At 41.7% G+C, this 25124-nt stretch overlaps 1 protein-coding gene across 5 annotated transcripts in view; it reads right to left on the bottom strand.

Annotated features, from left to right (window-relative positions):
* ARFGEF3 (ARFGEF family member 3) overlaps nucleotides 1–24768 on the bottom strand; it is a 98618-nt gene extending 73850 nt beyond the window's left edge. For all 5 annotated transcript variants that reach the window (XM_068938468.1, XM_068938470.1, XM_068938469.1 and 2 more), the window contains exons 1-4: nucleotides 24474–24768; nucleotides 23566–23617; nucleotides 4696–4777; nucleotides 1211–1342 (exon numbers count right to left, since the gene is read on the bottom strand). In XM_068938468.1, coding sequence (XP_068794569.1) covers nucleotides 1211–1342; nucleotides 4696–4777; nucleotides 23566–23617; nucleotides 24474–24558 — 351 coding nt within the window. In that variant the 5' untranslated portion in view covers nucleotides 24559–24768. The remainder of the gene's footprint in view (nucleotides 1–1210; nucleotides 1343–4695; nucleotides 4778–23565; nucleotides 23618–24473) is intronic.
* Nucleotides 24769–25124: the final 356 nt, after the last annotated feature.

The raw sequence follows: 25124 nt of genomic DNA, 5'->3' as shown, positions 1-25124 counted from the left end.
AAAAAATCTAGCACAAATCAAATTTTAGTTTTTGGGTTCATTTTTATACTTTTTTACTTCTTACATATCAAAACAACTTGAGGTAAGATATTCACTGATAATCCTGGTGAAATATAGTGTTCATTTTCTTCTCAGTGTCAGGGACAATTTGTTACAAACGCATGTCACAGTTTTCACAGAAACATGGCACATGCCGATTCTGAACCTGGAACGCTCAGGAGGCTGAAAAAGACTAGCAAAGAATTCCTCTGTACCAAGAGAGCCCGTTGGTTTAGCAGTGCTCATTTTTAGCTCCGTGCCTGTCTTCTCCCATTCTGGAGACAAATGAGGCAGGAAAGAGGCATGCTGGGTTGGTGATGCAGATCTCTGTCACCAGTAATGCCTGTACAGGGGCAAAGGTCTGCTCTTGTAAAGTGGGGATCAGTTCACACACAAATACTCATCCCTTCTGCCTGCTGCTGGGCTCAATCTTTTGAATGTTCTGGTGCAAAACGTGTGCTGCACCCAAGCAGTGTCAGGGTCACGGCAAAGAGGCTTTCATAGACTTTGAGCCAAAAATCGGGAAAGGAAATGATTTACATCTCTGACCAATACAGAGCAGTTTCAGAGCGGGCAACATATATTCATCAAGACAAGGATACCAGGCACAAGAAAGTAGTAAAATATCTGATCTACACATGCAGAAGCAAAGGACAGTCAAATAAGTAGGCCCAAACACAGTACTAGGTATAGTGAACATGGAAAAAAAACCACGAGGTTTGTTCCAAATGAATTTCTACCAGTGATCAGCTATAGCACAACACACCCTCAAGTACAAAGTTTACACCCGAACACCTATGCACACAGTTGTGCACACATAATTCAAGGTTGTGTAACCCAATTCATGAGCGCTCATGCTCAATGCCAAACACAAACTTCCCAACCTTAAGTTACCCATCTGTGCGCTCCAGTGGAGTAAATGGTTTGCCCTACTTCAGTCTGCTAAAACTGGGACTCCCAGGTTACTGATTCTATATATAAACTATGTCCTATTTAACCTGAGGAAATACAAGCCAAACAGCAAAGAAAACAGCTGATATCCACCAACAGGAAGGAGAGAATCAAATATGGTCCCAAGCTGAAGATTTCTAAGGCAACAGCTAATTTGTACGCAAAACCCCAGCACTCAGTCAAACTCTTTTGCAAGCACTGACGTGTGTGAAACACTAACCTTCATCACTTCAACCTGCAGGTCTTCGTTGAGCGAAGGAGTCACTTTGACAGCATTCAGCATCTGATTTAGCAACTGCTTCTCATCGGAGTCTGTTTCCACGGATACAAACCTCTCATCAGACAGCAGCTTCTGCAGAGAGAGAATGGAAACAGATGGGCTGAGACAAAACTGCCTCTGCCTAACTCCACCACAAAATACCACACCTCAAGCTAATAGTGCTTGGCACCACACTGGTTAGATGCTATGTAGGAATTTCAGAGTTAAATATTTATTTTGGGGAATTTGTGCCCTGATAAAGAGATAGTTAACAGCTGCTGAATCATCTGCCATTCTGGCATTCTCTTTCCCCACCCTAACCTCTCATTTATTTCCGAGTCCACAAGAAAGTAGTCTTTGGAAACCAATGTGGGAGATTGCAAACGATCCCAAACAACGGCCTCAGCAAAACCTCTCAAAATTTTAGAAGTGTGTGTATGGGGAGCAGTCCCAAAACCTCACGCTAGGATCCTGAACTCAAACTAGTGCTAGCAGATACCCTGCCTGGCAGGTAGCTGGAGGCGGCATTTTTGATCATGGACAGTATGCAGTCTTGTGTTACTCAGAAGCTGACTAATCACGGATGTCATCAGGTCCTCAGAAGGACGAGTACTGTTAATAAGTGACTAGTGTGAGGACCACAAACGTGTCTGGGAGGGAGGGCTCAATACAGACTGAACTTAAACTGAATTTTTTAGACTGATCAGATTCCCTTTGCCTGGAAAAAGCCAGTGTCACATATATCTCCCAACAAGCTATGTTAGACTGAAGATTATCTTAAGGAACTGGCATGAAAGCATTAGCTGAATCTAAGAGAGTGTCACTAGGTTTTTATTGGCGTCGATTTTCACTCTTGAACACATGACTGATGGACAGCATCTCTTACCAGAGCTCACCATGCCACGGTCTCACCTCCCTGAGCTGAGCAGATTTCAGTTATTTTCCACACTTCTCCCACAAAGAACATGTTTCTAAAAAACTTCCTCTAACATTCCAGCCTCAATTTATTTACAGGCAGTTCATGCCCATAAACTCTTTCACTGATTGTCATCTACCAATACAAAGCACTACTTACTACTTTTCCTGATTGTTTCCCCCATAGTTTACCTGCAAGTTTTTTTTTTTCTCCCAAAGAATAGTCATGCCTCTTGCTTTTATTCGCTGAGCTGAACAAGCCACACTCTATTAATGGTCTCTAGCAAGGCAGACACTCTGTCTCAAACACCTTAATAGTTCTTTTCCACTTTGTTTTCAGTGTGCCGTTACAGAAGAATAAAGAACTGAATCAGAAGCATGTATAGATAACACCCTCACAGGGCCATGCTCATTGGCACCATTTCCTCACGGTTCTACAACCACATTCATGGCTTCAGGGCTGCATGCTATTATTAGTGACAGTCACCCTGCAGTAGATACACCCACCTAAGTCTTTTTCCATCTCCAGCCATCTTAGAAACCCCCTCCATAGAGCAAAATCATCTCGTCTTAGTTTCCAGGAACATGACCTTATCCTGTCTCAGTTTTATCACTCCAGACTTTGAGCAGTCCACTTCACCCTGTACATTCTGCAATATTTTTTTACTGATGCTGCTTCACAACTTTAAGCCTGCAGCACATTTCATTGACTCATTCTTAGTTCATATTTTCTTAACTTTTAAAGAATTTCTCACATAGCATTACCTGAAGTGTTTTATCAGTGCCCAGCCTGATGACAATTAACTCGCTTTACACAAAAAATGTGTTATTCTATGTAAAAGAGAATCTCTTTAGTCTGGTATTACCTATTTTGGTCAATCCAAGTTATATTTCATCTCACTTTTGTCTTTTATCCTATTTTTAATCTTTTCTCATAGCATCAGTTGTTTGTTTTTTTTAAATTTTTCATAAAACCTCACAGATCAGAAATGCAGATGAAGGACTCTACTGTTGCCTGGTTTTCTTTTTTATGCTTCTAGATAGCAGGTAATACTGTTATTTAAGGTACCATGCTGCAAGTCTGCAGCTTAATTCCATTTCTTATAAAACTCAAGTACATGCGTAGTAAATTAGAAGAGTAAAAAGGTAGTAAATTTTATCTTGACTGAGTGTTCCCAAGGAAGCCGTGCTACAGTGGACAGTGGTTGACTCATAACTCCTCCACTATGTTTGGCTGACCACCAACCTATAATTTGTTCTGTTGCTGAATTGGTGCAAGAGCAGACATATGTTCCAAGTCCCACTGGCCTGCTGTTACTTTTACTTAAAACAAACATCCACCCCGCCCCTGCAAAAACCCCCACACACCCTACACCACACTCTTTAAATCAGCTTCTAGCTCTAAAATGCAGAAAGCAAGCTCTGGTCTAATGACTGAAGAAGTCAGAAATATCAATTCTTCTGCTCGAGATTTCCACCCAATTTACTGCCTGTTCCAAGGCCCCTATGACTCTCAAACTTAAAACACAATGGCCCTGACTTCATTGTTGTTCTGGGACAGAAGCCCTCAGAAGCTACACATTTTCCCCTACCTAGGGCCTCCTACCACTGCTTCTCCCTCACGTAGTGCCCCAGAATGGGGCACTCTTTTTAACCTAATGTCTGACATCTCATGTGCTGACTTAAGTGAATTTGAATGATCCACTCATGTCCTTACATTCCCTCAAAAACCTCATACTTGCCGTTTGAGGGAGGCATTTTTTTCTGGAAAAGAGAAAATTCCAAAAATTTTTGGAAAAACGTTTTTCTTTTTGGCATGCAATGAACCCACCAGCAGCATACCGCCTTTTCCACAACTAACATCCCCCTCGTGTCAGGCATTTACCGCTACATATCCATTTGCCCCATTAAAAGAAAGGTAAACGTCTTTTGTTTTTCTACTGTCAAACAAAAGACAGCCTTTTCTTCACTGACTGTGTTGCACCACTGTTTCCTTTTGCAATTTCATAAGCTTTCTAATCAGATGGTGTTCCTTTTCTGTACGCAAAAAAACCCCTGGAAAATGCCCACACATGCAGCAGGCAGCTCCCAGACCTTTTATTAACCATCTTCCAAGCACTGCGGCCCTCCCATCTAATCAAAGAAACCAGTAAGACTTCACTCAGTTTAGTTTCTAGGAAGTTTAGCCGTGGCATGTCTTACTGAGAGAGAGATATATGTCCCCATCAAGAGCACGGCACCCCATGAGGAAGAGCACCTACCTCCATCACAATATGCAAAGCCAGGAACTCCCACCTGTTCACAGACTATTTTTAGCTTCTACAGACTCAGCAGCCTTTACTTGTACTCTAACTCCTGAACAATAACACAGAAACACGAACACTACTGTAAGGTCCACTATTGAGGGCCAGAGGCTTTTTCTGCTGCACTTTTCAGAAGAAAAGCTCAGATTTCCTTGACATGCCAAAGGTACAAGAGCTTTCTACTATGCCACCCACCACCTACTAACATATCCCGCTCTCAAGTCATACCTGCATCCCTGCTAGAGCCTGCTGGGCCAGCTTCACACTCTTCGATTCCAGAGCCAGTTGGAGAGGAAGGAGACACTTCTCCCTGAAGAAGGATGGGAAGGAAAAAAAAAAAAAGAGAAAGAGAGAGAGAGAGAGAAAGAGAGAGAGAGAGAAAGAGAGAGAACAATGGCACTAAAAATCAGCATTCACAAGAAAACAAAAAAAAGGTCCAGAAAGGCCGTATCACTTTCAGCAAGATCATGCTTGCATACTATAATCAAGGAAAACTTGACAATTCTCAGAAGCACTTTTTCCCTCTTAAGAAAGCTGGTATAATTCTTCACATTTTATTTTTAAGAATGGCCTTTAATTGAGGAAGATTTTCACAGAACACTTGTCCAACTGTTAGCTCTCTGTATGAGCACAAATGTGCACAGCACAATGACTGGATCTGCATATGACTCTGGTGGTCCTTCAACTCGGTCCGGTAAGCACTACACTTCAGTCTTTTGCCGTCTGTTTGATATTCTGGCTGCCAGAAAAGTGGTTACAGATTCCATTTTCTGTTGGCCAAGTTTTACTCTATTGCCTCTTCTACAGTATAGTCTGTCCTCTCATGTCAGCTCCCCCCAACTATAAATGGTTTAGACAAAGACAAATGTACATTGATCACAGAATAACACAAGTTTTTTCATATTAAAATAAATAACTGATTAGAATAGTATTTTTAGATGCTTTTGACTCAGTGCTCAGGCATGGAATTTTCCTCTGTTGACTGAACCAAACAATGCCTGGGGCTGTGACCTCTCATTATTCCTTCTCCCTTATCAGAGAAAGGTTGCAGCATCCAGAGAATATCTGGCAACAAGAAAACCTTTAAGTGCACCTTCCTGGTTGGTAGCACACTCCTTCCCGATCAGAGATACTCAGTCCAGGTCCAATTTCAGGCTCCTTATGCATATTACCTATGCTGTGCTTCCAGCATCTGCTAGATTCGCTCAGCATCAGGCAAGTTATGAGGTTAGCACATCTATTTAATCTAAAAAAGCAAACAGTAAGAGTTTTGATTACAGGGTCAGAACAGAGTTATATAAATGGCACAAGACAGCATCAAGGATTATCTAACGTTGCACTGAGTTTTCTTGTTAGTCGTCACTGAGATAAGAACGTAGAATAGCTAGCAGGACTCCAGGTGAATGCTACTTCAAGGTAGTAACTTTGCTAACACTTTAGGCAGCAAATAACTTTGCTAGTATGTTAGGTAGTAATTAAAATGTTACTAACACAAATGATATTAGGGACAGAAACTTTCACCACATCCTTACCTGTGCTCACAGCAGCAACCTGCTCTATCACTTTTCTCTTCATCTGCCTTCTTGTTCCAGACAGACTCTGCCATAATCCTGATATCTTACTTTACACAAGACTTCTCCTGGTTCTGTCATTCAAAAGGTGTGAACCTTTCACATTCATACTAAACACATAAACCAACATCATCCCAGTACTTTTGATTTCTGTAATCCAACAAAAAAATGAGTTCAGTTTTGGGGCCTATCAGAGCTGACAATCCTACTGCATTTCTCTATTTAAGCTGAAAGGAACAAGCAAAGTGGTCTTTGCCACTGGCTATACAGTTTCCAAGACATTTGCAATATTTTATTAGGTCACCTGTTATAACAGGCACTCACTTGCACAAACAGAGTCCATTTTGTATTTGTACAGACATCCTTCCTGAAGGCAAACCATTCTGTGCCAGACCTTAAGAGTCTTAGCTCTCCAACGGTCTGGATGGCACCACAAGGAATCACCTGCATGAATTCCCTCCCCACAGAACAAGTGTATGGGAGGCAAAAACGAACAGAAGACAACCAGTTTAGTCTTTTCTTACCCAACTGGAAACCAAAAAGCACGAACACGTTCCATTTGCAGTATTTTTCTTTGTTAAGTCTCAAAGCATTCAAACAAATACACAGCCAAAATCCTTTCTTTTCAAAGCAATCAAAAATGTTTAAAATTCTAAAAATATTGAAATAAACCCTTTTTTGATATTACTTATGTGAGCTGAATTTGATCTGAATTCACTTAGTTTTGGTTGACCCAATGATAAATTGCTTATTTGCTGAGTATGAGTGTATGAAAAGTGTATGAAAAAAACGTACGTTTTGACTAGCTCTGCCACGTGCTTAATTTTGAAGGCTTGAGTTTAGGTTCTGACACAAATGAAAGCAAGGGCAGTAGACTAGCCCTCTCCTCTCACAAATCCTCCCTTCGTAACTAGCTGAGGAGAAGCCCTACCTTGGAACAGTAGCGGCTATTGCAGTTTGTGGTTCAGACCTATTGCCAAAGCTACCTCAAGTCATGCTTTGTCACAGGCCGCCCACAATCTGATGACCTCCTTCAAAAACTGGTAGTCTATTATCTGAATTTTCTTTTTAAAAAGATAAAGCTGAGATTACCAAACCGGTTGCAATGGTCATCTCAACTATGGGGAAGCCAGCTTGAAACTCCTTCAGTGGATCCTACTTGCAGAGGGGACTAAATATCCACTCTGTAAAAAAATCGACTCTTTTTTAGGTCGATATGCTCAGTTGGTATTCCTTCCTCTCCACCCCCCCACCAACAGGACACACAAATCACAAGCTATCCTGAAGGGGCACACAACTGCTAATTGCTCTTCAAAATGCAAATACTTTCTTTAATGACAAATTAAGGACTTTAAAGTCACAAGCATGGCATGAAGCAATTTAGTAAGCTTCTGTACTTGGCAAAGATCCCTTGAGCATCTGCAGGTTTTTCATATTTGTACCTTCCTCCTAAGTTACGGGAATTTGTAAAAGGCCATTTGGCATAACACCGTAAGCAACTTTTTTAGCAATTCTGAATTACACATATTTTTAAAGAACCTGAAGCAGACTAAATGTGTTTCTCAAAATAGGCTTCTAAGTAAAAGCTAAGCATTCGCTTCATTTAGCATATTCTGAAAAAGAGGCAGGCACAAAGCCCATTTTTTTAGAAGCTCCTTTCTTTAGTATTTCTGAAATAGTTTCAGCTAGAAGGACTCCTTTAAAAGCTGTGAGTTTAGTATCCAAAACAGCTTGAACTATGGAACATCTGGGAAACTTTTCCTCAGAGCGCTCTATCATCCTTTTCTACAAAAACTGTCAAAACATCTATGCCAGTGTTCAGACAATAAGCCTTTAGCCAGTACAGAACTGGCTACCTTCTAGGTATCTACTCCCAGCTTTGCCCACACCTAGAACATGTATATTACGCAAGTAAATTGTGATAGGACATTGCAGATGTTTAGAGAAGCGGCAGAGCAATACAGCACACAAAGTGCCCTTCAGCGCTAACTTTTACATTGAGACTTGGACGTACTTTCTCATTTAAAAACAAACAAATAAACAAAAAAATCATCACAACCACTCTCTGCGGCTGAACTCAATCTTTGAAACTAGCAGATCAAAGCAAGGTCCCTGTGCATTAACTGGTACTCAATCAGCCACAAACACGGGAGTGGAGGGTGTGTCACAGCAGTGTACAGTACTAATTGCAGGGATGCTAAAGAGTCCCAGTTATTTAGACCTGCATCTCTTCAGGGCAGAACATTACATTTCCTTTAGACTTTCCACTGTTTAATACAACAACGCATAAAAGATTTGAGGCACTACTAACATACACTAGACTTATTCTTGTATTAAAATGGACAAAGTTTGGGAGGATTGTGGAAAGGGAAGGCAGTCATAAGTCACTGGAGCGCATCCAGTTCAGATTCATTTTAATGAAGACAGGTGGGAGCTCCTATGGCTCCCGTGTACCTACCCTGCACATCAGCATGTTGCCTGCCATCTGTAGTCACATACTGTAATCAGCAGAGAAGAATGAGAGCTGTTTCTTGAGATATCTCCCAAAATGAAGAACAAGAATGACAAACAGGAAGGTGGAAATTAGAACAGATTCAATTAGCTGAACTTCCCATCCTTGCTAAAAATGTTTAACTGAAAATCTAATTAAGGCTGCTGCAGCCTCTGTTCCCACTGCATTCTCTCAGAAAATGAACTGCCTTTGTGTCATTTCCTGTTCTTGTTACACACACAGACAATTAAATCTTTATCATCTCCATGCTACAGCTATAAAGCACCTGCAGAGATACCTCACAATGTTTGATTAGCTCGAGCATCTTCCACACTTCAGTTCAGACCTGCTATTTAAACGTACCATCTACTAGAAAGAGTACACAGAAAGACAAGGCAGACAATCCTTAGGCAGAATAGGAGAGGATGATGAAAACTCACACAGTCGGTCATTATTAAAGCCTACCACTTTCAAGAACTGGATTCAATAAAGCTGCACAGGAGATACTGTGGATCAGAATTCAGCCTCAGAATACAACTAAAAAAGGGACTGAGGTTTCCTCTTATACTTTACAGGCCCTTCACAATTCCACCCTGTCTTGAGTGGTCCCACGTCCTGGGATCTCATTGCTTACTAACCCTGCCTGCACTCCTACACTGTCAAGTGACGATTCCTTCAAGTTCAGTGCTCTCTCTTGTAGCATTACACACATAACATACGTTTTATATATGTGAAGTATTCAGAAGAGGCTAGTGTACACTGCTACTTCAAAACATGCATAACAGTGTTTTCCATTTACATTACTGTACAGAAATTAGTTTCACATTGGAACTTCTTAGCTTCCATTTCCATATATTCCTGTGTGTGTATACACAGACATACAGTTTTAGGCACAAAGATCATCTTAACCTTGAATGAGATGCGTCGGGTACAACACAGAGGGATCACTAAAGGAAAGGAACACCTTTGACTTGGAGGAGGGGAAGCTACCAAAAGATTCAGGATACGGTATCCTGGACTAAGCAATGGAAACCAATGGAAACACAGGGTAGAGGGAAGAAAGAAGTTGAGAGGATGTAAAGAAGAAATGCTGGGAAAGAAAAAGGATGTGCTCAGATACAGATGGTGTACCTATGCTGAAATTCACACTACTTTCTGCATAACACTGCATAGGTCCACCCAGTAGCGCCCTCAAAAAGAGCTCAGTTTGAAAAAAACAAAAAGAAAATAAAGTGAGACCAGTAACAGAGCTTGGCTGTAGCGTTCTTTCCCTGACAGAGAAAGAGAAGATAGGATCACTCTGTTCTTGCTGTTGTTTTGGGAGATATAAGGTCACCTGTGCAAAGCTGAGAGTCTCTGTGACGAGAGCCTCTGTAGAACAAAGGTTTGGAAGAACCGTGTTACAACACAAAACACGGGAAGTACTTGCAGAGACATGAAACAGCTTTCCTAAGCACAGTGTTCTTATTCAGATCTGGTATTAACACCACTGCACTGAAAAAATGAGCATAATATGCTGGCAGCCCTGTTTCTTCAGGATGAAAAATGTGAACCACTCTCCTCCCCACACTCTATACGGTAAAGATCATATAAAAATAAATAAGTAAATAAATAAACATACATATGCATAAGGTCGCTAAAAACCAGCGGCTATTTACACTCACAGGGACTCTTCATCGGAGAAAAGAGCATCTGATAAGCGTGGAGTTTGTTACGCACAAAACAGAATAAGCAGAGAAAGCCAAGGACAAAGACCTGTTCCTACTGAGGCCATCTGGAATTTTGTTACTAGACCTCCATGGTGTCTGGACTGAATCACAAGTGACTTTCCCGGGGTTGAACAGAAAGGCCAGTGTTAGAGTAAGGGCATAATTCAGGACTAGCATCTTCAGGAGTACAGGTTGCCCTTCCTGAGCTACCCCACTCCACTGTTCTCGGCTTTGCAAACTGCAGAATAAGTCATGAGAGCGTGAATAGCTTTTATACTCAGCACTCTGGGTTACAACGACCTTTCTAATAGTCTCTGTTTGCCATGGCTCATCAGCCTACCTCTTTCCCTGCAGGTCTGTCACAAAGGATGCTATGACAGGCCAGTCAAAACAGACTGCCAGAAAGGTCAGGACAAGACAGATGACTATTGTAAGTAAGAGATCATAAAAACCTTTCTATCCTCATTGTAGTGGAAAAAGCCTTTAGTGCGAAGAGAATAATGGCTCATTAATTCAATCTCATGATGAGAACTGTAATGAAGATAGGAAACAGCACAATCTTAATTCTTTCTTGCTAGTGCCTAGAATGCAATTTCATGGCCCACCTTCAACTCAGCCATACTGCCAAGGGAAAGGGGCACTATAAACAAAGTCCTTGTCATGGCCATAACAGTCACTGCCACTTCCCTTCATGCAAATGGTGATAACTGAATTAATTTTCAGAAACTGGATTAAAAAGGTATTAAAAATAAGGCATCACTCTGCATTACCTTCCCCCTGAAAATTACATAGAAGCAAAATTCTGAACCTCAGGGCTTTATCAGCATACAATTTGCATTCCATAGCATAATCCACAGCCCAGTCACAGAACAGATAAGAATTTGATTCATGGCTGTTGCCATTTTCTGATAAGCTGTTTGCTAGGTAGAAAAACAGTCAAAAACAAACTTTGACGTTTTTCAGTTAGAATAACACTGACAGTTGGGCACAGCTTCTCAGCCTGGGCTGCTTAAAAGGAATAAACTGTCAAGCATATAACTCCATTAGCTTCACTTCCTCAAGCAAAAAATTTGGCCCACCATGAGAAAATAAATACTACAGATGAACTTTAAAAATTCTAGATATACGCCTGGCTGCTACCATTAAATAAACTTAACAGGAGCTAGTATGGTCCCTACCCAAAAGGGGAAGATTTATTCTGTGTAAAGCACATTCCAACAACATAAATATGAACACGTGCATATGAACGTAGAAATATCCATAACACTTATTTTCCTATGATAGCTTAGGAAACACTGATGAATGCCACTAACAACTTTATCATTGAAAACTGAAGTACTGAAATTGGGAGAGGAAGGGGAAATAAATATAGCCTCTTTCAAGTAACAACTCTTCAGGAGAAAGGAGATTTTAATCCTCTAGATAAATGATTAATTTTGTCTAGAGCTTAAATATGAATCTCCCACTTATCAAGGACATTACAGTCTAGCTTAGATGGAAGTTTGGAGCTTGCAGAATAAGAATATAGAGCAAGTTCTCAAGTCTCTGCAATGCAGGAAGTCAGACCAGAGGACTACAATAAGGCCTGCCCCCCCAGCACTAAAATTTCTATCTCCACGCAAATAAGAGTTTGCGGATAATATTAACAGAATTCTTACAGCAACAGGATGAAAGACAAGAGCTGAAGCCTTCCTGTGAAATGTCTCCTTTTTAAGGAAAAACAAAAAAAAAGTTTACTTTGCATTAACTTAACACTGCTATATCTTTACATGATGATCATAACACAACCTCAGTGTTAAAGCACTACAAGAAAAAATGGACAAACGTCCAGCGTTGCAATTTGCAGCTTCTTAAAAACAAAAAAATCCCAAACAGTTGCAGCCCTGCTGTTGTACTGAACTTGATACAAATTCTGACTAGCTTGTACAGGGCCAAGATTTTGCTCCAGGTACTCACACAAGCGTTGTGTCACTTGGGAGCATGTTTCCTCTGCCAAGATATATGCCTCTCACATAACCAGGTGCAGTTCTACCTTTACTAAAAGGTTAGTGGTTTTTGGCTGAAGCAGTTTCATTTTTCTTCCTCATCACTTGCAGTTTCTTCTCTTTTTATCTCATTCTTTTCCATCCCATACACTGCAAAACTCCCTTTACTTTTATCCACTTATCTAGATACGGAAAGAGTTCTTTCATCTAACATGAGCTTTAACTCTCCTTTTCTTTCCATCTCTGATTTCCTCTCTCACCTCTGCTGCTGGCATTGGCTCTCCCCTGGAGTTCCTTCTGCCTCTCCTCCAGCTCAGTATCTCATTTTTCCTTCCTCCTTGCCTCATGCATCTCCTCTCGAATCCTTCTGCTTTACAAACGAAGACACGGAGTAATCACTTTATCCAACATTAAAATGCAGCTGCCTCTGGAGGAAAGCATATGACTTACTCACCAGAGGAAATTTTATGAAGTGGGGACGGGAGAGAGGAATAACATCTAAATGTAACCTCATGCATTTGTTAGCTAGAACTTCAACAATTATTCAACCTGAAATTTTGTTGAATGACATAGAAATTTAATGATCACTTGGTATTAAAACAGTGACAGTGGCATTGCTATTTTTCTGTTATTTAGGTACCTGCCAAGAGAAATAGACCTGCCATAACAGCAGAACCCTACTCATGGGAAAGGCAAACGTGAATTGCTTCACCTTCCATCCAGTCCAAAGCAGCAGAGAAAACAGAATTCACATAGACTCTCACAGCTAAATAGCTCAGAATGGTCACTCAGCTGGAGAGCACTTCTAAGGTCATTTGTTTCCCCGCTATACTTTCTAATAACATCTGGATTTCAATACAAACACCATTTCCAGATAGTAGCCTGATACTGTTGTCAAGATATAAAAAACAAAAACCAAAAAACCACCCCCCCACACACAAAACACCTTGTCCCAAACATAAGCACACTATGTACCTTTGCTTGAGAGGAGAGCAAGAGAGATAACAAAAAAGCTACTACAAAATATTAAAGTCGACAAAGCCAAAATAATAATCAGAATGTTTTCAGTCTCCAAAGCTCTAGTGTGAACCTTTTTGTGATACATAACCATCACCCTCCCTAAAATCTCCACCCCAATATTTGTTCTCTAAGCACAAGGTATGACAGCCTCTAAATAACTCGACTCTTAAGGAATTTGATGACACACGTAAACCCCAGACGGCCTTCATTATAAAGCAATCCATATCCTTTGGTCCTCTGAGTGATTTTACTGCTTATCATTTGCAACCATTCAATGGTCCCAGTGATTTAGAGGAAGGAAAAAAAAAAAAACAGTAGAGCAGCAACATTCAAGGGATTATTTGAAGCACAGCATGAAGATGAGGTGAGGTTCAGAGCACCCACCCTTAGTGTACATAGCCTGGCCTCAGGTAGAGCACACACTGGACTTGCTAAGCTTTGAAAGCCTACAAACTTAATCCACATCAACTGAGAGTGCTGCTTTCAGTCAGGGCTATTCCATGAAACCTCTCTTTTCTATGCTTGGTGAGCATGGAAGGGAAGTTGAGGATTTTCCAGTGAAACTATTTTTGTTTGAAAATTTCAATACTCTGAAAACAGCAAGTAAAGCACCCTTTTAGAACTAAACTTCCTGTCAGGAAAGATTGTACAAGGCTAGGATGAGGTAGGTGGGACAGGGGTGACAGAGAAAAGAGACACAAATGTACTAAAGCATAGATGTCTTGCTGATTACCTTATTTTGTCCATTACAGCTGGATGGCCTGGAGTTACTTATAAAACGATTTGATGAAGAAATAGGAGAGGATGAGGTTATTACTTCAGGTTATTACTAGCTACGCCTAAACGTTAATGCTGCATTCTGCAACTACATTCAACTTTCAAAGCAGGACAATCTCAAATCCTCACAGACCTAAGGTATGGTTGTTAAAAATACCACCATATTTGCAGCTCACTGTGCATTTTACACTCACTGCTCCTTAGTATACTCAGTTTCTTAAACAAGCATTCAAAGAAACCAGGCATGTAGCAAATTTCTTGCTGGTTTGTTGCCTTTTACATAATGTAAATAAAAACGGTGAGAAGACAGTTTTATTATTCCCACCCACCCCTTCATTTTTTAAACAAAGAAATGCCGTGATTTGCACAGCATTACACAAAGATCACAACACATTCAAGCAGCATTTAATAGGAAAACAGTAATAGGGGCACAGTCTCAGTGCCCCTTTTTTCCCTCCACCCACTTGCTTCCCCATCTCCCCCTATTTCATTCTCTAATGCAATCATCAATAGCCTGCTGACTTACTCATTTTCTTCTCCTTTGCAGTACTAAAAATGCTCAGATACATACAACAAACAAACACTCAGTGCTGATGCTCCATTATCATCCTCTCTGGGGGGTCATTATTTCAGTTGCATTTGTTGCTAGAAACTAGACGAATAGTCGAAAACTGTATGACTGCTCTAATCTTTTATTGGTGATATTCCTATACTGAATGAATTACACTAAATGTATATTACTGTATATTACTGTAAATATCCCTGTAAATGTACACTCACATTACAAACCTAGAGACACTTCCAGAAACACCCACACGAGGCACACAAAAAAGGGTGATGGTGAATTTTAAGGTTCACTGCTACAAAGGACAGAAGGCTGATGCTGCTAAGGACAGACAGTTGATGAAACAGCTGGCCCTGCCCCATTTTAAAATCCCACAACTAAGAGTAACAGAAAGAATCTTCTTTTAGAAATGGTCCAGCTTTTCCCATGACAATGCCAAACCTTCTTTGATACCTTCAAGAGCCATAACCTGGCCTGACTGTTTTTTTGAGACTCCTACACCAAGAAGTCTTTGACGCTTCTAGAATCCTATGTAGACAGTATGAACTGAGGTATTCACACTGCTGGCTGACCCTACACACCTCTTTCCTCTCCAATACCGTCCTCTTTTATGATCCCAGAACAGACACAGAGTCCTGCTTAGATAAAAATACCAGCTTATCAGACATCAAATAGGGCCAGTTACATATCTCAGATAAAACACGCAGATCCAAATACTACATCAGACAGTGCTGTACTGCCTTGCTCAGCACAGATTTCCACCCCCCACTAAACCTTAGGATTAGGAATGCAACATTTTAATCAAGACCAAGGCATGTGCCATTCAAATACACCAAACGGGCCACATAAATGTCCCCGAAAGTCAGGATTCAGCCTGTACACTGACAATACAGGGCACGCTACCCAGCAACTCCACGCTGCCACCAGAATCTCAGCGTTGCCAGATGCCTCCCAGGCAACTCATCAATCACGTGCTTTAGTGCCAGAGAGTGACTGGGTAATGGTCGAGCAGCATGAGTCACATATCCAGCAGTCAAGTTCAGGAGGAAAACACAAGAGCACTTAATGCCAGGTGGCTGGGGCTGCAAGAGGAGGAAGCAAACTGTTTTAATAGTATCTTCTCAAAGTGTGGAAGCGACAGAGAGGGGTATGCTAAAAACACCTCTAAAAAAAAAAAAAAAACAAAACCTCAGACACAGTCACTCCTCCCTCCCTGTTCCTTCCTTTTGGTGCAGGGGATCCGCTACACTCATAAAACACTTCTCAACGACAGAAAACTTAGTCTGCTGTTGTCTGTGGTTTTACAATATTCCACAGTGGCATCAGACTACAGCGGGGGGCAGGGGAGGGGGGGAGTTGGGCACTTTGGCAGGGGGAAAAAAAAACAGAGAAAACAGCTTAAATGAATACTGTTTTATTCATCCACTTATAATATATCCATTACAGTTTTCCCAACTTAGTTATCTGAAAGGTTCTATCTGAGTTAAAACAAATGTACGATGAAATGAATCATGAATTTTGATGTCTTACACACCAGTGTACTAGTACAGTACCTTACATACACGAAAGATATCATTAGTTTGCTGGTTTTTCAAAATACAGAAAGATGCATGCTCCAAGTGATCAGCTTAATACATGGCATTCAAAGATAATCACATACAGTCTCATGTGATGTTGGTATACAAATTCTTGACTTTAAATTCCAAATGTTAACAGGAAATCACAAATTTCAGCTTTCAGTTTACAAATATAATTCATACAACTTTCTTCTTCGTTCATAAAACCATCATCAGAAAGACAGTGGACCTCATTAGATGGCCAGCATCTAAAGGATGATAAAAGAGAAGAATCAGCCGATAGTGATACTTCCCTACTGTTCTCTCCCAGACCTCAACAAGACTGCAGTTGAGATCCTTCCTGAGTCACTGGTGATGTGTCTGCGTATATCCTTGATAGATATCCTCCTCTGTTTATAAGTTCCCACAACAAACCTACGTAAACTTGTGGCCTTTAAACTGCACTGTTCTCACTGGGTAAGTGTAAGGGGGGGGTACTACGTTTCTCCATTCACTGTTCACCATCCATTTTTGGTCTCCTTAAAAACTCTAAAGTAAGAAGCTTCAAACACCACAAAGATAAGCCAGAATTCTACTTATAACTAGGAAAACAGAGGGTTAGGAGTGCTGAATGGAAATATGACCTTTATAATGTATAATAAAGAAAAATAGATTTTTTTTTGATCGACCTAAGTCAGAAAATAATCATAAAGACAAATCAGTTTCCCTATCCACTCTCACCCAGGAGAAAGAAATTAACAGAAATGATGAAGGAAAAAGTAGATGAGGGAAGAATGAAATGATGAAATCACAAATAATTCTTCACAAAGGAGAAGCTAAAATGCATCCCAAGCCTCAAGATTCTTTAAATGGATGAATTCCCTGCACAACTAAGTGGATGGAAGTCTCCAGGGCACTGGACGTTTGGTGACGATCACACTACACTTACTGCTTCTATTATCTGTTGACTGGTAACAGCATATGCCAGCTAAAAGTGCGTTGTTTTAAGAGTTTGCAAACTGTGGCTACTTTTCAAGAAGTATGTCAGTTGCAGAGCTAAAGACACAAAAATAAATGGTAGGGTAAGGAAGAACTTCTGATTTCATCCCAGCATTCCCATAAGTACTGAAAAATACAAGGGTAGGTACTTCAGAGGTCGACTAAATTTAAGGCTTACTTCTGTTTCTATGCTCTTTGTTGCACTGTCTTCACGCACCACCCTCAAAAAGTAGCACCACGATGGACAGCACTGGGACACAAATAGGAGAAACAGAACTGGAAACATCCTGGTAAGTTATGCCAAACATGATATTGTGATGTGGGTGGTCCGGCATGCTCAGTTCTGCTTCTTAACAACAAAAGGGAGCACGACAGTATTACACAGCCTCATTCCATTTTGCAGAATTCATATCTGCTTGGTTTTTACTTTTGAAACTCTCTTCCCTTTGGAACAAATTTCCAAAATAAGATCTACTTTAGTGTTTGTCACTACAAACCTGGCCACCCCACCTGGCAATGAAGAAATCAAAACAAAATAAACAGAGCGACCTTGGAGAAAATACCCCCTACAGAGCAATCATAAATTTCTGTTGGGGAGGCAAGCTGGTAAAACAAAACCTTCCAAACAAATGAAGGGGGGGTGGAAACAAATGAATGTAAATACACAATTTTTTCAGGTCTCTTCTTTCAATATGCCTACAAAATTCCCCTTCTTCTACAGAGCAGATTTGATGAATAGGATAGTGCAAGTTTTCAGGCTAATTCTAATGACTGCTCTCTACAATGAGTCTTGTACATTCTCAGAATATTGCAAACATTCAATAGACAACTAAATACAATTTGGACACGAAACAAAATGAGTTTGAGAAAAGTTAGCCAGGTGAACAGGGGAACAGACAGTCTATTTTCTGGAAAGAGCTTAAAAAACTTCAGTTTTAGTTTTGCTGGGCTAATGTGGAAATATGAAGATATGAAGATTTTCTTTAAATGCACAGATGCATAGGCACCTGTGTGTGGAAGGAGAAGTTATTTCAGGTATTTTAGCAGACAGCAAACGGTATAACTACACTATTAATACATTTAGGCTCAAAGTAGTAGATTCGAGCAACAGGAGAGTAAATTCCTGGAATAACCTTTCAGAAAGAACAGAGTGAAAAAACAGTATCACTAGCTTAAAATGTATCTTGATGAGTTTATGAATTGGTTTTTCTTACTTATTGCTAATAACAGCCATTGATCTGTTAATTCTACCTTGGCAGGCCTGGTCATCTATTTTTACTCCAATTCAAGCAGTTGTCCTCAGTGAGTTTAGGATTTCCAGGCCTCCTATTAGGAACAGTGTATCTGTAATCTCATGATTAGAAAAGGGGATTAAGACTTTTGGTTTCCCAATTCTAATCCCCCAAAATACTGGCTAGTTTTGAGAAGCCAATGTGAAATACCAGAGGCATGTAAGCTTCTGTAGTAACGAACATTAGTAACTGTTGCTGACAGAAACAGGACTTGTAAATGCTCAGCACCTCTGAAAGCCACCTAAAATGACAGGTACTTTTGAAAGCTTGAGCCTGTACCTCTGTTTTGTTTCAATTACTTTCTACAACTTTCAGATACAGAGACATGCAGCATATAAACATGCTGCAGAAATACGTAAGCATTGGGAAAGCATTTCAGGTTCTTCCTTGAAAAAGGAAAGCAAACTATGTTAGTTATTATGTCAACACAATTCACCCATAAACACGCCTCACAGCCACTACTGTAAAGTCCACAAGTGAAACTTTTTAGCTGGTGTGAACAGCAATTTATACCACTAAGAATCTTGCCTATGCATTGTTTTCTGCACTCAATCACATTTCTCTAGGAGTAAACAGATAACCAACACAAGCTCTACAGAACAGTTCAAAGCCAAGTCTGCAGTGATGTTTCTACTACACTGACAGAGGAGCAAAAAATTGATTTTGGCATTCTTTTGACCAGAAGAATACAAACGTGATGATAAGGTAGCAATAAGACCTGGAAATTGCAGGAAATGTCTCAGAACTGTGGAAAAGTCCCTTTAGGATTAACAAAAACCATGTCCCAACAAAGAACAGCATGGACATGGTAAGAAATTCTGTATATAAGAGACGGGATTCCAGTGAGGACAGCAACAACAACACTCAACAGCTAAACCACCCAACAAGCTACAGGCTCTCTGAAAAGCCCCAATCAACCTCCTCTTTGCAGCACAGCATCCACGCTGATTGAAAGCCACTACGTTGTATACAGCCTGCAAGGCACGACTTAGTTACATAAAGCATTCCAACAAAAACTCACATAACCAAGTCTTTTCAAGGTAGTGTATGACTGGTAAGCACCGTCTAGCCTCTGATTTTAGTCTCTAGTACATAATCTTCATTCTTTTATTTTCTTGTATCTGTTCAGTTACCTCTCACAGACCATATTTCAGCCTCCAAAACCACATCGGACAAACTGGCCAGGAATCCGCCAAAAAGAGAGACTGGCTCAGTGTAAACGATTGGCATCAGATAGAACTTTTCATCTTGAAAATATCGTGGTCCAACTTAGTAGCAAACAAGAGCCAGCACAATTGCTCGCTGGCAGACTACATGACGTTCTCCTAAGCTATTTTCCATTTGATCAATTCATCAATCAAAACATCAGCACATCAATTCCTTTTACCTAATTCATTATTTATAAGGCATCCATCCAGTCTCCTGAAGCACTTACTATATATTTAATCTTCACAACACCTGTTCATCAGAGACACAGACATCATCTTACTCTGCCGGCAGCAATGACCCCGGTGGGTTATGTGACATTCCCCTCTCAAGATTTCAGGGACAGTCTATGACAAAGCCTTGAACTGACTAATGGTCATTTCCATCCTTAGTTACTTTAATCTTCTTTACTATTTAGTACCATAGCTCAATACTCTGATCACAAAGTTACAGTACTGAAAAAGCACACATATACTCCTACCTCAAGGCAGATCTGGCAGGACTCTGTGGGGAAATCCGCGTTTGTTGCGGAGACTTGTATTTCTCTAGCAAGCGAGACATTTAAATAATGCCTCTCACTAGAATTATTATTCAAGGTCATTAACTAGGATTTGGATTCATAAGTCCAATTAGCATCAAAGGAAGCTGAACAGCAAAATAGCCCCATTCAGCTCTCTGAAGACATACCCAACAGTTCTCTATTAAACTAATTAAAGAAGGACATTACAGCCTGAATGTCCAATCACTTTTGCCCGGAGGGCCAGCAGTACCCCAGATGCTCCCAAATGCAGTAGGCATGTGCTCTCTAAACTGCTACCAAACAAACGCTGGAAAGAGCTTCCAGACAAATGCTACAGCTGAACCCCTTAACTGCACAGGCTTCAGGAAACCGTATCACCTTGCCTGTCATGTGTTCAGTAATAGAGGCATAACGTAAGAGAGGAAGCTATGGATGGATAGGTCAAGAACAAGCCAGAATACAGTAATAATCTAACCCAACAGTATGGTGTAGATAGATGTTACTGATATAATACAAGCAAAAAAAACTAAACTCAACTAGTCATAGCCTGAGGGAATAGAAAGAAATACCTTCTCCTCCCTATTCTCACACCAGAACCTTGAAAGAAAGCATTATGAAGGGCCTCTGCTCATCTACAACTACGGCTTCAAAAGCAGCAAACGGCCTTAAAACAGTTGGCTAGTAAATAACCAGTAAACTGCGGATAACTCCTTTTCAGGAGCAGACATCATTCTTCAGCTGCAGAAGGCAAAGAAGAACTTAAGTAAGGGCATGGCTGTCCTGTTAAATGCTGCTAACTTCAGCATAACTGGCTAGTGGAAGCCAGGTGCTGCCCTCTGAAGAAACAGAAACAATACTGACATACAGGTGGGATACTATTACTAGATTTGCTTTTTCTGGACCGAGCCAGTATCCATCCCAACTGGATGTGACAGCTCATGAATCTCTCTGTCCCGCATTCTTATGCGGTATAAATGTGCCCTAGATTGTGATCTTGCTAAAGTATAATGCAGAGAAGTGCTGAAGTATTTTCCTGGTATTCAATATATTCTAGGGACATACCAAATTTTCCTAGAGAACAAACTAGAACATTCTCCTTGCACATACAGTACTCAAAATACTCCTTTAGCTGCTACTCTTGGAGGAGACTACAGAAATATATTTTTTCCACTGAACTATTTGCCACACTGCCTTTGACACCATCAATATGTTGTCATTATAGATTTTGGATATGAGTTGGACTAGCATCACTTGATGGAAAGAAGATCCATAACTAACTCAAGTACCATGGAATATTCCAGATCATACCCCCAGGCTCCGCTACTATATCCAAACATAATACAGCAGAAAGGGTGAATAGCAGCTTCAAAGTGGATCAGCAGCCAGGGGATGATCTGTGTTAAATTAGATGATGCAATCTGCTGCTGATCAGATGAAAGCAAGAAAGGGGCATGCTCAGGATCTCTCTGTGCTGCACCTATTTCTGGCTGCTTCCGGTCACTGCCCTCACACTGTTTCCAACGCTATTCTTCTACAGGAACCAGCTCTCACAGCGCTGCTCTTGAACAAATACCAAGCCAAGGTGAGTTTTCTTCCAGTCTGCACTGATATATATCATGCAGGCGAACTCCAGCCCAGCATGTGGCCCCACGTGCAGATCTGGAGTTTGGCAGTAGCTTATTAGCAGAGAAGGAAGAGTAAGCTCAGAGTAAAGATGACTGGTGAAAGCAAAATCTCCTAGAAACTGCCTGTCCAAGATTCAGCGTGGCAGTGTTTACACCACACCAAGGATCCCACAACCAAAGCTTTCATTCAAATTCTCTCATGCACTCTTCATTTTGTAAAAAGGCAGTAATACTGAGCGCATTGTTTACGGAGAAGTCTAACATTACAGTTTACTTCATCATAGCTGCATCTGTCAAGCTGTTAGCTTTATTTCAAAAAATTAGGATTTACAGTGGGAGAAGTCAACTCAACAAATGCAACATTAATAACATAGGGGGAGGAAAAGGAAAAGGAGGGCATATCTTTAAAGAGGCAGTAGGCAAAAAGGTGGAAAGGTGGTAACAGCCAGTTGACTACTTCATAGGGAATGAGAACAGTGCTTACAGCAAACAAAGGGAGCATACACTGTATTAAAGATGAAGGCTGATAAATGGGGAGATAAAGAGTCCAGTTTTCTACAATCACAGCACAAAGTAAGCATAATCTAATTCTAATGGAGCTACTGGGAATTACCCATGCAGCTGTTCTGAGCTGCTCAACCTGGGCTGAAAATGTATGTATCTGGGATGGGTCATGTCATAACATTCCCTACTGACATGAGGTCCCTTGCGGACTGTAACTGACAGGAGTTTAGAGCAGCAAAGAAACTGCTCTTATTCTCTTCCCATTTGATGGCTGCTCTGCAGTGATTAGATCTCAAATTCCCTAATTTTCCTTGCACAAAGCTGCACCACGCATATTCAAGAGAGCAGTGGAGAGTAATGAGGTGGTAAAAATACTCACAGAAAAGTACTATAGTGGTAAAAAAAAAAAACAAGATGTCGTCCCTGTCAGCAGCTAACACTGGATATCTAGAAAGACCATAGGACAGGACAAATTCATAGCAATACTTCTACAACTCCTCTTATAGCCTCAAAGACATCTGACTCAAAGACTTTTGAATAAGAAGTACCTTTGTATCTGACAGACCTCAACCAACTTCTTCCATGATTTGCTGAGTTGCTTTTTGAACCCATGCAAAGTCTTAGCATGCACAACATTCTCAAACAAGGGAAGCCTAAGCATTTAAGATCTTAACTATAAGCTGTGAGAAGTAGTATCCTCCTGTTTTGAACTTTGCGCATGCTAGTTTCTTTTGATGTTCCTAGTACTTCTGTCAGAAGAGACAGTGTACAATTTTACCTATTTACTTTCTCCACAGCAATCAGAATATCCAAAACAAGATCTTAAATAGCTTTACAAATGGGGGCAGTGCCATCTTCCCTACTCTTTCACAGTTTCTAGACTATTTATTTCCAGTAGACAAAAGCTGATCTAGATTTAAAGGTAAATATACACACTGAGAAGACTGAGAAGCATCATCTGTTACCATAATGAATGCTGTAATTTAGAAGGAAAATCAGAGCATAAAACAATCTTCCTTTCTAATCAAATATCAGCATTATACTCGTGTCTACTTTTACACTTCTCTTCAGATTTCATTCATGGATGGAGACTGAGGGCACACCAGCAAATTATCCATTTACTGCCAGTCTATATATACATATGTATTTACACATAAAGTAACGAAAACACCTACATTCAGCCCCTTCCTCTGTCTACCTCACTTGTAAGTCAAATTCTGAACTTAATTTTACAAACGCTCACAGCTCCACAGGACTCAAATCATCACACATTCTTACCTTAGCTGATATGGAGGTATCTTGGTAGCAGCATCAGGAGAATCCAAGGTTTCTGTATAATCAGAGGAAAGAATAAGACCTTTAAAGGCAACTTTGAGTTCAGCCATGGTATTGCACCTGGCTACAATCTCTGAATCATGAGCCTAAAGTTTCTATCTAAGACAGCTGACAGAACAACAACCACAACTGCTCCAAGTCTCCAAAGACTTGCGTGAATCTACTGGGGCACTGGGTACCATCTTTTCCTCGGTGAACTCCCTCTCCCGTGTCAGTACTTCAACAGCATGTATACTAAGACTGGAACAACACAGCAGCGATGAGCACGGCCACTGTGCAAGGATAACACACAAATTTATGAAGTGATCCACCAAACATCAAACTGAAAAGCCAGAAATGCGATAGCAACAGGTATTAACTACAAGAGACTCTGCTGTAACCTTGCAAGAATACATATGGATTCCAAAAACCAGCAGCTGCTCAAAAATCTGAAGTAATGAAGAATCATTTTGAGCATTGCAATTATTTTGACACAATCTAAGGGTCATGCTTAGTGCTATCCTAGGTAGTTTGTGTCAGAAGCACCTCAAGCCGCAGCCATTCCCTGCGAAAACGGGTGGACGCTGCAATTTACCTAAGCTCATGTTCACTTAAAACACAAACTCATTTTACCAATTATCAATTCCATTATACAGCGAGGCTAAAAGAGCTCATGGAATCCAGTCCAAAAAAATAAAAATAAAAATCAGCTTTTAAAATAGACGCCCCAACATAAACCGGCAGCGAAGCCAGGACACGAAAACGGCACTGAAACATATAGCGACCGCGTACAGTGATTTAGGCGCCCAACAAGTTCGCGGCGCAGCCCGCACGGCCGGGCACCCGCCGCCGCTGCCGCCGCCGCCCCTCACCGATGGCCCCGGCGCAGCTCTCCTTGATGGCGCGGTGCTTGCTCCCCGACGCCTCCTTCTGCAGCTTTCGCAGGATTTCTTCCATCTTGCCTGACCCTCGGGCGGGCCCCGCGGCTGCCGGGGCTGCTGCTGCTGCCGCTGCTGCCGCCGAGCCTACGCGGGGACGGTGCGCAGCAGCCCGCGGCCGCCCCGCCGCCGCTGATGAATCACGCTAAGCTCCATGACGGGGACACGTCAGTTGTTGCCGCTGCTGAGTCCCTCCTCCTCCTCCTCTTCCTCCTCCTCCTCCTCCTCCACCGCCGCCGCTCCCCCCCCCCCCGCGGGCAGGCCGCTGTGGCGCAGCCCCGCCCGCCGCCGCCACAGCTGCCCCCGGCCGCCGGCAGCGCGGCGGGTCCCTGGGCGGCGGCTGCCGCCGCCGGGCAGCGCGGGGAGGCGCGGGGCGGCAGCGGGGCCAGCGCCCGCCGCGCCCCCTCCCCCCCTCCCTCCCCCGCTACCCCCGGCCGCTGGGGCGGGAGACGCCGCTGGAGGCGGCGCGGCCGGCCGGGCCCCAGCGGTCGCCATGGCGACGGCGGCGCGGCCTGCAGGGCGGCGCCGGGCCGGGCCGGGCCCTGCAGCGCCGGCCGGAGAGCAGGGGGCGGCCGGCGGGGATTT

This window comes from Struthio camelus, chromosome 3 (assembly GCF_040807025.1).
Source record: "Struthio camelus isolate bStrCam1 chromosome 3, bStrCam1.hap1, whole genome shotgun sequence".
NCBI lineage: Eukaryota > Metazoa > Chordata > Aves > Struthioniformes > Struthionidae > Struthio > Struthio camelus.
The sequence above is the reverse complement of the archived record's forward strand: the minus strand, read 5'-3'. Positions and strand labels throughout refer to the sequence as shown.